Raw genomic sequence first — 11,698 nt, forward strand, 5'->3', positions numbered from 1 at the left:
CAAAGGTAGCTAAAAATACAGAGTATTAATGCTTATTTCTGTGTATGTTGATTGTTCAAATGCTGCTTGTATGGTCATTTGTTAGAATAAGGAAATTTCAGCCAATTTTTCTTTCCTAAACTTACACCTTACCAGATGGCCTCAAATAAACTTGATGACAAGGCAAACAGCAATACAATAGATGACACAGTGTATGACTTGAGTATTCATATAATTATCATGATTTGTATTTCTGGAAAACCAGTCTAATTTCACAAAGACAAGCCTATTGTACAGTTTTTAACTTCCTCATTTCTTCTTCGCTCCAGTCCTTATACCAGTTGCTTCCACCCCAACTGACCGTAAAATTACACTGCTTTCTTTTTCAAGAAATGCAATCAAAAGCATTGAGCTTGATGAATTGCGAGCTACAGTCTTTATCAAACTCCAAACTAAACTTCATTGACCTATCAACTTCCATTGGCTTCTCTTCTTTAAGCGTAATTGAATGGGAAGAGATTAACACTCCAGCCTGCATGCTCACAATCCCTATGAGGCTACTGTTTACACCAAATTTCAGTTCAAAGTAAAAGCTATACAATAGACCTGTTTCCTTGTTCTTATCTACTACGCTTTGTCCTTGACTGTGTAAAATCTCATTTTACATACAGCCAAGTTGTCAATATAAAAATAAAGTTTGCTCTTTGTGGCTTTCTTCATAACTTTATTTTATAGATGTTGTTTTGTGTGGAGAACAGGTCTGTCTGAGGGAACAACCGACAGCCAATGCCATCAGTTTACTTTTGAACAACTCAGTGACAGATGGTGTCAACTCCACACAAAAACATTGAGAACAGTCTTTAAGGATTTTAATTTCAGCCTTCAACTACCTACACTGAATACAAGAGATTACAGTCTTAAGTGTATAATAACAAAATTTAACTCTGCAAATTTAGATGGGTCTGGACCAAAGGTCCTTAAAATAGAACACTTGACAAGCCTTTTGCAAAAAAAAAAAAAAAAAAAATGTTTTGAGAATATTCCTATGTTTCACATTGTTTCACACATACTTATTTCCGGTCAGTGTCGCACCCACACTATGCATCAATCACACAGTCTCATGACAATTTTTCTGCTGTAAGATTGACCACTCACTTCAGAGTGATTATTGTGACCAAGACGGCAGTTTGAAATCTGCTCTAATTTTCAGGGTAACGAAATCACAAAAGCGACAGGCTGAAAAGAAATCCTTTGTTCTCAAAGAAGTAATTTTTTATAGAAAATACAAACCACAAAAAACAAAACTTACAAACTTGTAGGGAAGAAAAAAAGAGACAACACAACAAAAAAAATGGTACTGAACATGGATTGCTTGTAGAATATAAACTTTGAACCCAGTTAACACACACTTTATGAGAGGTCATCTTTGACAACTCCCCTGAAGAAATTCAAGCCTACCACTATTTCCAGGTTTACTAAACCCCACTTTACACAACTTAAAATTGTTACAAGTTCTGTTTTTTGTGGTTTGATCCAACTTTTCTCACCACTGTTTTTACAGTGTAACTCTCCCTAACAAGTACCTTACTTGTCATCACCGACCTCTATCGTTTCGAAAATAAATCCTGCAACTCAATTATAATTTGTATTATATACATATGTACAGGTTTATAACAAATAAATAATCACTAGCAATACATGAAGGATAATGTGGTAAGAAGCTCCTAACAACTTCACACTACTAACAGTAAACTCTCCTTGAACTTTCAAGTCCTGATGTCAATTTAAATTCTCCACACAGGTCTCCAAATGATTCTTGTAGAGCTATTTTGGAGAATCAGTTGAGAGATCACTTATGTACTCTGATGACCTGTAAATCTGGCTCTAATTTAACATACCCCACAGCCCTGTTGTCTACTCATTTTGTATCCTATGTACTATGGCCTTGCCTTCCTTATATATGGGCCTAAAAATACTTAAGGGAAATAATCAGGCCTAAAAAGCAGATATGGAGGGCAAAAACCAAGGTCTTAGTCATTTTGCTCGTGCAAAGCCTTACTGCTCAATAATGTAGTGCTGTATTGCAAAAGATTGCCACCATTAAAAAATGAGTGCTTGTAAAAATAAGCTTAGAGTGACATCAGATGTGCAAAACAACCCCTAATGTACCAATAGTGCTTTCTTTCTTCAAACATTCCGGAGTATATTTGTAACCAAGCCTAAAACATACTTTTACATGCACTGACTTGGCCTACAATTAAATGTAATTCTTGCAGACAACAAATTGTGTCAGGTAACTGGTACTTTCAACAAAATCTTCACTATACTCACTGCATCCATGCACTCCAGAATCAATGCAATTATTACTACTTTGCATTTAAGACACTTGATTGTCTTAACTCTGGCTTAAAAACCAGGCTTCTTACCTGAGAAGCCACAGCACATTACCAGAAGAACAACATTACAGACACTTTCACAACAACCTGTTCTCTGCCATCCAGTCATCCCACACGCTTGGAGCTCCTTTACATTAGACAAGATTTTGATTTACAGATTACACAACAACATGACTAGCCACTCACTGTCATCCTCTTCAACAACAATAAACAATGTACAAACTGGAGACTCAGAAAACAAAAACAACAAGCATTCAAGCAAGACTTTTCTGCAATATAATTCCTTGAACTAGTGGTAATTTTGGATCGTATTGTCAACAATAAATTTCCTCATAAATTTTGGCATGGGAGCTGTGGTTACACATTACACACAAATCAACTGATTATCACTGGATGTTCATGCTTTTTAGCACTACCATGGAAATGTCACTTTGAAGAGAAATCACAGAATTCTTTTCATCCTCCTGTGGTTGTTCAATTCCTACTGTCAAATGAGCAACTCATTGAAATAACAACTGCATATTGCTGAGGATGATTCTAAAAAATCTTGACTTTTATAATCTATGGAGTGTTTACTTTTAACATCACAGTCTTAATGTGATTTGCAGTGTCTCACACTCATCCAAGGAAGTTGACAAGCCGATATAAGATGACAGTGAATGAGCTTGACCTATACACTGCAAGCACTTTACAAAGTACGCCACATGAGTACACATACTATTTGTCTCTCTGAATATCAGAAAGACATAAATACTAATATCTTTGGTAAATGAACTTACAGAACAACTTGCTCCATCTGAGCTTCTTGCTTGTTCTAACTCTGGTAGGAAAACTAAAACTAACAAGGTATTACAAGAAATGTATGCATGGCTAGCTAATGTCATTGTGGCCAAGGCGAAAATAGACGCTGCAAATACACAATGATCTTTAAAATGCCTTTTTTTCAACTGGTAAGTTCCTCAATCATTTACAATGAGAACCATGTCACGTTTATGGCTTCTTCACTGAATAAAACTTGTCTAGCATACAGGCCTGAAAACACCTAGCACAGTCATCAAATACCACTGAAAGGAAGCAAGTTCTTAACAACAAATGAAATGATTTCCTTTATACTCACTTGATATTTGCAGTCTGGCTAACAAGTGCTGTTTTTTTGACAAGTGTTCATAGCAACATACCAAGTGTTTCAAATCCCTATTACAATGATGCTCAAAATATAGTGCAGGCAACTGTGCATACTAAAAAACCTTTTTATGACACATGCTTTGGCCTAACTATGAAGCCATTAAATTTTTTTAATTTATGCCAAATAGTTTCAAGTTTTTATAAAGAATATGAGGAAAATACTCCATACAAAAACAAGTTATCTGAAACAAGGTTTGGTGCTCAGCAGCAGGAATATCCCTTGTAACAACTACAATTACTTCAACAATAAAAGGAATCCTTGTTTGAGCTTTTATAGAAACTTTGTCCCAAACCGCTTGTAAAAAAAACCATTTCCTCTACTACTTGGCACAATCTTGATTGCTTGGGCTTTAAAACTTACAATAATTAATTTTATGTAACACTAAAATGTATCTTTAATCAATCTTAGACTATCTCTTGCTTCCAATTAATTATTGTAAATTTCTCTGGCCAGTTCTCGTCTTGTTAGTGTAAACATGTTTAGAGTTTTCCTACCAGAATTTGTCTACTTAGTCATCGTCGTCTGGTTGTTGCTGAAACTCTGCCACATAGAGTTTTTTGTCTACAACCACTGGGAAAGGTTTAATCTCTGTACCCAGCTCCTGTTCAATCTTGTACAACTCAAACCTGTCATCACGAGTGAGAAGATTTATAGCGAGACCAAGATGTCCAAAGCGACCTGAACGACCAATGCGATGTAAATACGTCTCAGAATTTTTGGGAAAGTCAAAGTTGATCACAACATTGACTGACTGAATGTCAATTCCACGAGTGAATAAATCTAAAAAAGGAAAAATCAGTGACCAGAATGAGCTGTAGCTATAGATAACGAAAATAACATGCACCTACACTTGAAACTCAAAATTATTTAGTAACCGCACACGTTAAAAAGCAAATTCCTTGTCAATGAATAGACGTGGTAAATTCACCATGGATTGTAGAAGCTTTCGTTATTTCAAGACGATCTTAGCTTACAACTATCAGCAGTAAAAGAAGCTACAATTTTAGTGAGATTTAGATAAGGTTAACATACCCAATTCAACAAAACTAAGTCTGTTAAGAAAACTTTTGCAAGTGATGTCATTCCTTGAGGTACAATAAGCCTTGAAATAGAATACATACAAGAGCAGAAAATGCAAAATATTTGTATCACATACAGATATTTTTTTGTCAAAATGGAGAAAATCAGTGAGTAAAGGAAATGGTCTATGAAAAGAAATGAGGAGGTCACCACCCATTTAACACAGTAAACTTCAAGTGAATTTGATGCAACAGGTACCAAGCCCTGTATTTGCTTATATTTCTTCCTTAGTGTGCATGTTTAATGTGGCGTGACTTCTGACATGAATTATGTGTACAGTAAGAATGTGCAGAAACAGTGGGAACGGATGTCCTCAAGTTCAAACAGTGGTAACCACATACAGTTACTCTCTATTAAACTGTTGTTATTTACAGGGAATAAGCAGTATTACCTGAAGAGACCAGAGTCCTTGTCTCTCCTCGCCTGAAATCATGAAACACCCTGTTTCGGTGACTCTGGTCCATCCTTGCATGAATGAAGAAACAGGAATAACCCAGCTCTGTAATCTTTTTGGCCAACAATTCAACACGTTGGACTGAGTTGCAAAATATTATTGACTGAGTCACTTGAAGCTGCAAATAAATAAAAAAAACATCATTAAAGATTTTTACAGCTTATTTGAACATGTGGTTGCCTTTAGCACATAACCAGGGGGGTTGAACAAAGAAAATGGGAGAACTTTACATCTGTATTTTATACTTGCACTCCACACTGTGATCATTCAGGCTGCCACAACCAATGACAAATTTTTTTTAACCACACTTGGGAAAAAGAGTAAAGTGGTGCCTCTTTAAAAATCTTACAGGTCATGCTCTGCTTAGAAGAATAGTATCAGAACACTTCAACTAGCTACCTTTCTGAATCTACATTTACCGCTACATGGATTATAACTATACCTTGGAGAATAATGTATTCAGACAGTGCACTTTCTGTCTCTCCTCAAGGAATACATAATACTGAAAAGTAAATTACATGAGACATATTAATCTGTCAATCTGTATATGTTTATTAGTCACATAATGTCAATAACTAGGTAAATTATTATTAGCTGCAAATTTTTATTTAAACTAGATTAGATCTTACATTGTAAATTTTTCAATTCTTATTTTGTAATTATTCTTTCTTGTTTATTTACACACGACCCCACAAGCTTAATTACTTATTGTGTTTAAATAAAGGTTACCTACTTACTTACTTACTTACTTACTTACTTACTAATCCACACAAAGGGATTTCTGTACTGTGTGCACTCTCCTGTGTAATTCTGCATTTATTTCCATTATAGAATGCAAAGGAGAAGCACAGTTTTCAACTGGCCAAAGGACAGAAGGAGAGATACATGTTTACTGCTCATTTGGTTTGGGGAATGGCTAAAAAAAGACTGCTATTGATACTGCTTACCTGAGTGATTCCCTTCAAGGTCAGCTCCTCCATGAGGTTAATTTCATACGCTTTTTCCAAATGTTTGTCCTGCAAAATTGAACCACAAATACTACAATGAAACATTCTCTCAAGGTGATATATTACATCAACACTCCCAAACAAACTAATGCTGTGGCTGACCTTGAATTCCTTTACTGATATGGGAAATGTAGCAGAATAAAGAAGAATTTGTCTGCTAGGAGGGAGGAAACTTATTATGTCTTCTAACATTCCCTTGAAGTCCATGGATAACAGCTTATCAGCCTAGAAACAGAAAAGACAACTTCAGTAACACATCATGAACATCCTACATGTATTTGTTTTCAATAAACAGTTGACAACAAATTAAATAAGCAAATTAAATTATAAAACATAGATTTTGGCAAGTTAACCTCTTGAATGCTTATATATGATGTGCTCAGTTTCTTATGATTTTGGCCCCTCGGTCAGGTGCCTATACGACATACAAAGTATGTCAGCACAACGGAAACGACTTTTATTGACACACGAGATTCGTAGAGGGTTTTTCGAGAGAGTGCTACATGTAATTTCCCATTACTGTGATGTGATATGGATATCAAATTACATCAACCTCGGCAAAATTAACTGTATTGAAGAGACACTTTTAAGAACTTTGACAAAATGTGTACATGTCTAAAGTTTAAGTGAAAAAGCTTATGGCATTTGAAGTTTTTACTAGACACCTATTTTTAGTGAAAATGGTGTGGCACACAGCATGCACAATGGTCTGGCACTTTAGGACCTAATATAATTTGTACAGAAGTGTAAATACATACAATAGAATTGAACAAAAAAACAACAACAAAATAAATTAAAAGATGTTAAGGTAATGAATTTATAGCTTAAATTGCATTAGGTGAAACTAATTCCTCCTATGAAGCACTGCACATATTTTTCCATATTTAGTTGTTCTCCATTCTGTATCTATCAACAGTTTTCGATAATAAGTGTCCATTTTTCAGGGTAGTTCACATCTACAACTCAACTGTACTGCAAATTGTCTTCTTTTGTCTAATTTTCATATATAGAACAGTATGAGCACTAACCTCATCCATGACAAGCATTTGACAATGGTCCATTTTAGCCACTCCTTTTCTCATTAAATCTAGTATACGACCAGGGGTGGCAATAATTATGTGAACTGTGGAGAAATTACAATTTAGAAAGCTTAATATCCATGCTATTTATACCCTCAGTCAGCTGGCACCTTTCTGTATGAACAACAAACGATTTAATTATTCATCTCAAACTAGGTGATGACACAGGAGTGATTTTGCTCAATGGGACAAGCTTAAAACAAGTGTGCAAGACAAATTGCTTTGTGTAAATCAAATCTAAAACTTTGCTCCTAAGTTGTAGGTTGTAACCGAACACTTTTCAGAAGCATGTTAAATACACAGTTGTATCATCTCAATTGACCCCTACATGAATTTGAGAAATCTTGGGGTTGCTGGTTGTTCAGTTCTGAACCTTCCCAAGTTCATGTCTCATATTTACCTTTCTGGCTGTCATTGTGTGTACACACATTTTGCTCACAGGGTTTTTGAAAAAGAGTCAGAGTAGGTGGCAAGAGTTTAGGAGTAGGCAAAGAAAGGACCCTTTGCACCAAAGGCGCGACTTTCTAAGGGCCTGCTTCCCCAGAAAATTCATAAATTTGGACCTCTTAAATGCACTTCATGCATTCTTGAACAAGAATTAGTTTACTTTAACAGAACCATCATTCTCTTTCTATTTACAGAGAGCAATGAAACACAAATCACTACTAAAATAACTCACTTTCACAGTTTCTTTTGTTTCATGAATAAATCTTGGCCTTTCAGAGGCTCAGGTTCTGTGACTAAATGTTTCTCATTCTTTTCAATAAGTTCGAGGTAAGTTCTCAATCATCTACAGCAGGTGGCAAAATCATATCAAGTAGCCAGTGAGTTTGATCAGCTGCCAGCCCTTATTGAAAACCCACACTCATAAGGAGATACAAGATCATTTGCCCTTTGAATGCACATATATTACCGGTATGTAATTTTTGATTACCATCACTATAAAGTCTCATAATGTCATCTTTGAGACTTGTTCCTCCTGTAGTAACCATAACTTGTACTTCAAGGTGTTTACCAAGTTCTTTACATATTTGTGACGTTTGAAGAGCCAGTTCACGTGTAGGCACCAGCACAAGGCCTGAAAAAAGACAAGAGAATTCAAGACTAAATTGAACAATAATTATTATACTTATAACTAGATGAAAAGAAAAGTTGTAGCTACACTGTATCTCAAAAGCTGCAATACAACTATGAAATGCAGTAGAAAGGCATTTGGTACTATCTTAGAGGCAGCAATCTTGCACTGCTTTCAAAAGATAAATGTACATTGCACATTATTATCCAATACTGTATCCAGAAGTGGCAAATAGGAAATTGAATTTAAAATTAAATCCTAAATATTTTGCAAAATACTGAAAACTAGGAAGCACCTTTAGAATACTCTGCAAGAAAGCTTTGACTTTAGTCTCAAAAACCAGGGAAAAAAACACAGAATTTCTAGTTTTGAATACCTTTTGAACCCCTAACAATATCAACAGTTTTATAGTTTCAATCCCAGGTCTTGGAAGCTGTAGTATGGCATGCAATACATGAAATACTGTACCAAACACCAACTAATTGAAAATCTGGCTACATTGTTTTGGCACTAGCCATTTGGCATGTATGATAAAAGTCAGTCTCAGCCCTGGACACCACTTGCTATGCTTCAACGTATTATCTGCCTACCTTGAATATGTGGTTTTTCTCTGTCACACTTTTCCAAAAGGGGAATCAGATAGGCAGCAGTTTTGCCAGTACCATTCTTTGCTCTGGCTAATATGTGTTTTCCTGCTAGAGCCATAGGAATGCTCTCTTCTTGTATGGGTGAGGGCTTTTCGTAACCTTTTTCAAAAATTCCCATGAGTAATTCCCTTTTGAGAAGGTAGTCTTCAAATTCATTTCCTTTTGTAGCTGTGACGTCCTGTTTGAGAAAGAACACTGGAGGTTAAAAATGACCCTGAACCTTTTTTCAACCAAACAGAAAACCCCAAACAAGACAGAACTTTCAGGAGTGGCTAAAGTGTAAAAGATGTTGAACTCTTGGATTACATTGCAGATACCCCTGTCATAGTGGCCTGGTGGTGAGAAGGTTACAATGTAATTCTAGAATGAGGAGAGTGGGTTAAAGCTCTCAGTGCCTCCCTCTGTAATGCCAACTGGTAAATGGGGAGACACAATTTTGTGCTACAGAAACTGGATTTAATCACTGAAGCTGAAGTGTCATCAAACCTACATCAAGTGAAAGCTTGTAACACTCACTAGCAAAAGAAAATGCTAATATTTATTTATTGCAGATGTTGACTGACTTTCCCTAACCTGCTTTGAAAGCTTTGCCTCACCCACGATGAAATAAAACGTTACACGAACAGACATTTTTAAATGCAAGCGAGGGAGCCAACAAAACAAGGTTGTTTTCTAATATCGACAACGTTTTCGTTTTCCGCTAATAAAATATAGACAAGGGAAGAAAGAGAAACAATATGGCCTTTTCGAATGCATCTACACTATAATAAACCAGAAATAGGTAACATGGAGAAAAAATTCCCTCGAACAGACGAAAACAAGCTGGTATTTCGTGACATGTCAAATTACAGGTTGGCGAATTCACAAACATTAGCGAATTGCGAGTGAATAGGGGTCATCCAGCAGACGAAAAAGAACTTCCGTGTCGATGGGTGCCAATTGGAGCGCTTCTTCGCCTTCCCAAGTTCACAAAGTACCATACTTTATTGTTTAGTGGCTATGACCACATACACAGCCATAATTGCTATTTGCTCACAATGACTTCCTTCTTCCAAATGTAAGAAGACGAAAGACGAAAAATACAACGTGTGGTCTACTTGATTTTAAGGGGTTAAAATGAAGTCTTCCAGAAGTGCAACCCAGTAGAAACAAACAAACGACAACAAGGCAAGCTTTAAGTGTAAGCAAGTACGTACGGTAGTTCTTATGCGTTTGTCCTTCGCAGGAGCCTTCAGTTTAGCCTTCCATGAATCAGGACTTTCCCTGACAAAACAATTTAAATACAAAAGGAATTAAATACACCTTGGCGGAGGCTATTGAACTAGTTTAACGATTGGTCGTTAGCTATTTTGTCAACTTACTTGCTCGCATTTCGCAAAGCGGATGGTACTGCTTCCGTTTTCGTTGCTGCCATTGCTGACGATACGACAAGTTAAAATTATGACTTTTTTCAGCCAGTATTTGCAAAAAGAGCCGGCTCTGAGTGTTAACGAATCTATACCTTATAACTTTGTGTATGTGATATTGGAAAACTTGAAACCACGAGTGAGATGGATGAAGATTATTTTCACAAAATCGCACAACCGCAATTCTTCGGCTCCTTTCGCTTTCAAAATTATTGCATACATACGTGCTGCCTCGTACCAGTCCCCTGGTTAAGTAGGTAGGTGTGGCAAACAGTCCACACCCCACGGGACGCAACCCTGGGTCTCGTCCCTTCGAATTCTCTTGTTGGCTAGCTGTTTTTGTGAGAAAGACACACTTCAAGTAGTCCATCTGAAAGCGATTACAGGCCAGAAACCGAAACAAGTCAAACACTACGGAGCCATCGCTGACGATTTCTTCTCCAACATTATTGTCAAGAAGACCCGTCCTAGTTCGTCCACCCCGTTCAATGTTTTGTACAGCCACTTCGTTACTACGGCCACTCAGGGGCCACTTTAATTTATTCTGGCTCCAACAAATGCTCAATCAGTCATCTTTTGTGACCTGTTGGTAACCCGGGAATAACGGGGTTCCTGTAATTACCGTATTTTTCACCATTAACACAGGGATGGTGGAGGGTATTTTGAATTGGGGGGGTGGGGGGGGGAGGGTCTTACAACGGAGCGCGCGAGGGCCTAACTTGTAGGAAGTCTGGAGATATTTGTAAAATTGTTATTTTATGAACTTTTTGGCTTGAAATTGGGGCGGCGCCCCTCAGCTTCGCCGTCCCTGTAACACCAGTTCATTGTGGCTGTTTGTAAGGTTTCTTGAACTGTCTCGTGTCTCGATTATTTCTGTTCGTCAGGAAATTTGCAGTTTATTCCACCCAGCCAGTAAGACAAATGAACCCAAGCACATCGCTATAGTTTACCGCCTCCTGAGCGAAGTGTAATCCCTCAAGAATCAACTATTCATCTATACTGGGCTTCAGAGGAATTTCGTAACTCTTGTTCTGCAGAGTCTTTCACCATTTTGGACTCTGCCGCCACAAAGTTTCAAGTAAGGCCTCGTTCACACCACGCCGCAGGAATTTGGAAACGCATCTTTATTTCTACGGTTAGGCCTACCGTCCACGCTAATCCCTCACGAAAACGGAGCTTTTCGAAAACGCTCTTCAAACCGGAGGAATTTGAAAACGCCTGCTTTTCGTTTTCATTTGGACAGAAAACATTATAAAAACGGAGCTTTTTTAAAACGATGACCTCACAACAATCATGTGATTTGCCTGCCCGAGTGTTTTTCAAACACAAATGAAAAATGACCGGTGATTGTTGCATTTTTAAATTCCTCCGGTGTAGTGTGGACAGAAA

At 37.1% G+C, this 11,698-nt stretch overlaps 1 protein-coding gene across 3 annotated transcripts; it reads right to left on the reverse strand.

Moving 5' to 3' along the window:
• Positions 1-990: 990 nt before the first annotated feature.
• LOC145491812 (putative ATP-dependent RNA helicase ddx6) lies at positions 991-10,536 on the reverse strand. Of its 3 annotated transcripts, none has more exons than XM_081471082.1 (10): positions 10,405-10,536; positions 10,265-10,319; positions 10,100-10,166; positions 8,847-9,081; positions 8,116-8,259; positions 7,131-7,225; positions 6,043-6,327; positions 5,538-5,597; positions 5,033-5,213; positions 991-4,341 (listed from the first exon to the last, which is right to left on the reverse strand). In XM_081471082.1, the coding sequence occupies exons 2-10, from the start codon at positions 10,315-10,317 to the stop codon at positions 4,070-4,072; spliced, it is 1,392 nt and encodes a 463-aa protein (XP_081327208.1). In that variant the 5' UTR covers positions 10,318-10,319; positions 10,405-10,536; the 3' UTR covers positions 991-4,069. The 3 variants fall into 3 exon arrangements, with proteins under 3 accessions (XP_081327208.1, XP_081327209.1, XP_081327207.1); XM_081471083.1 differs by having other exon boundaries at positions 6,043-6,111; positions 6,205-6,327; positions 10,265-10,534; XM_081471081.1 differs by having other exon boundaries at positions 10,265-10,535.
• Between the last annotated feature and the right edge of the window lie 1,162 nt (positions 10,537-11,698).

Source organism: Orbicella franksi, chromosome 7 (assembly GCF_964199315.1).
Source record: "Orbicella franksi chromosome 7, jaOrbFran1.1, whole genome shotgun sequence".
Classification (NCBI taxonomy): Eukaryota; Metazoa; Cnidaria; class Anthozoa; order Scleractinia; family Merulinidae; genus Orbicella; species Orbicella franksi.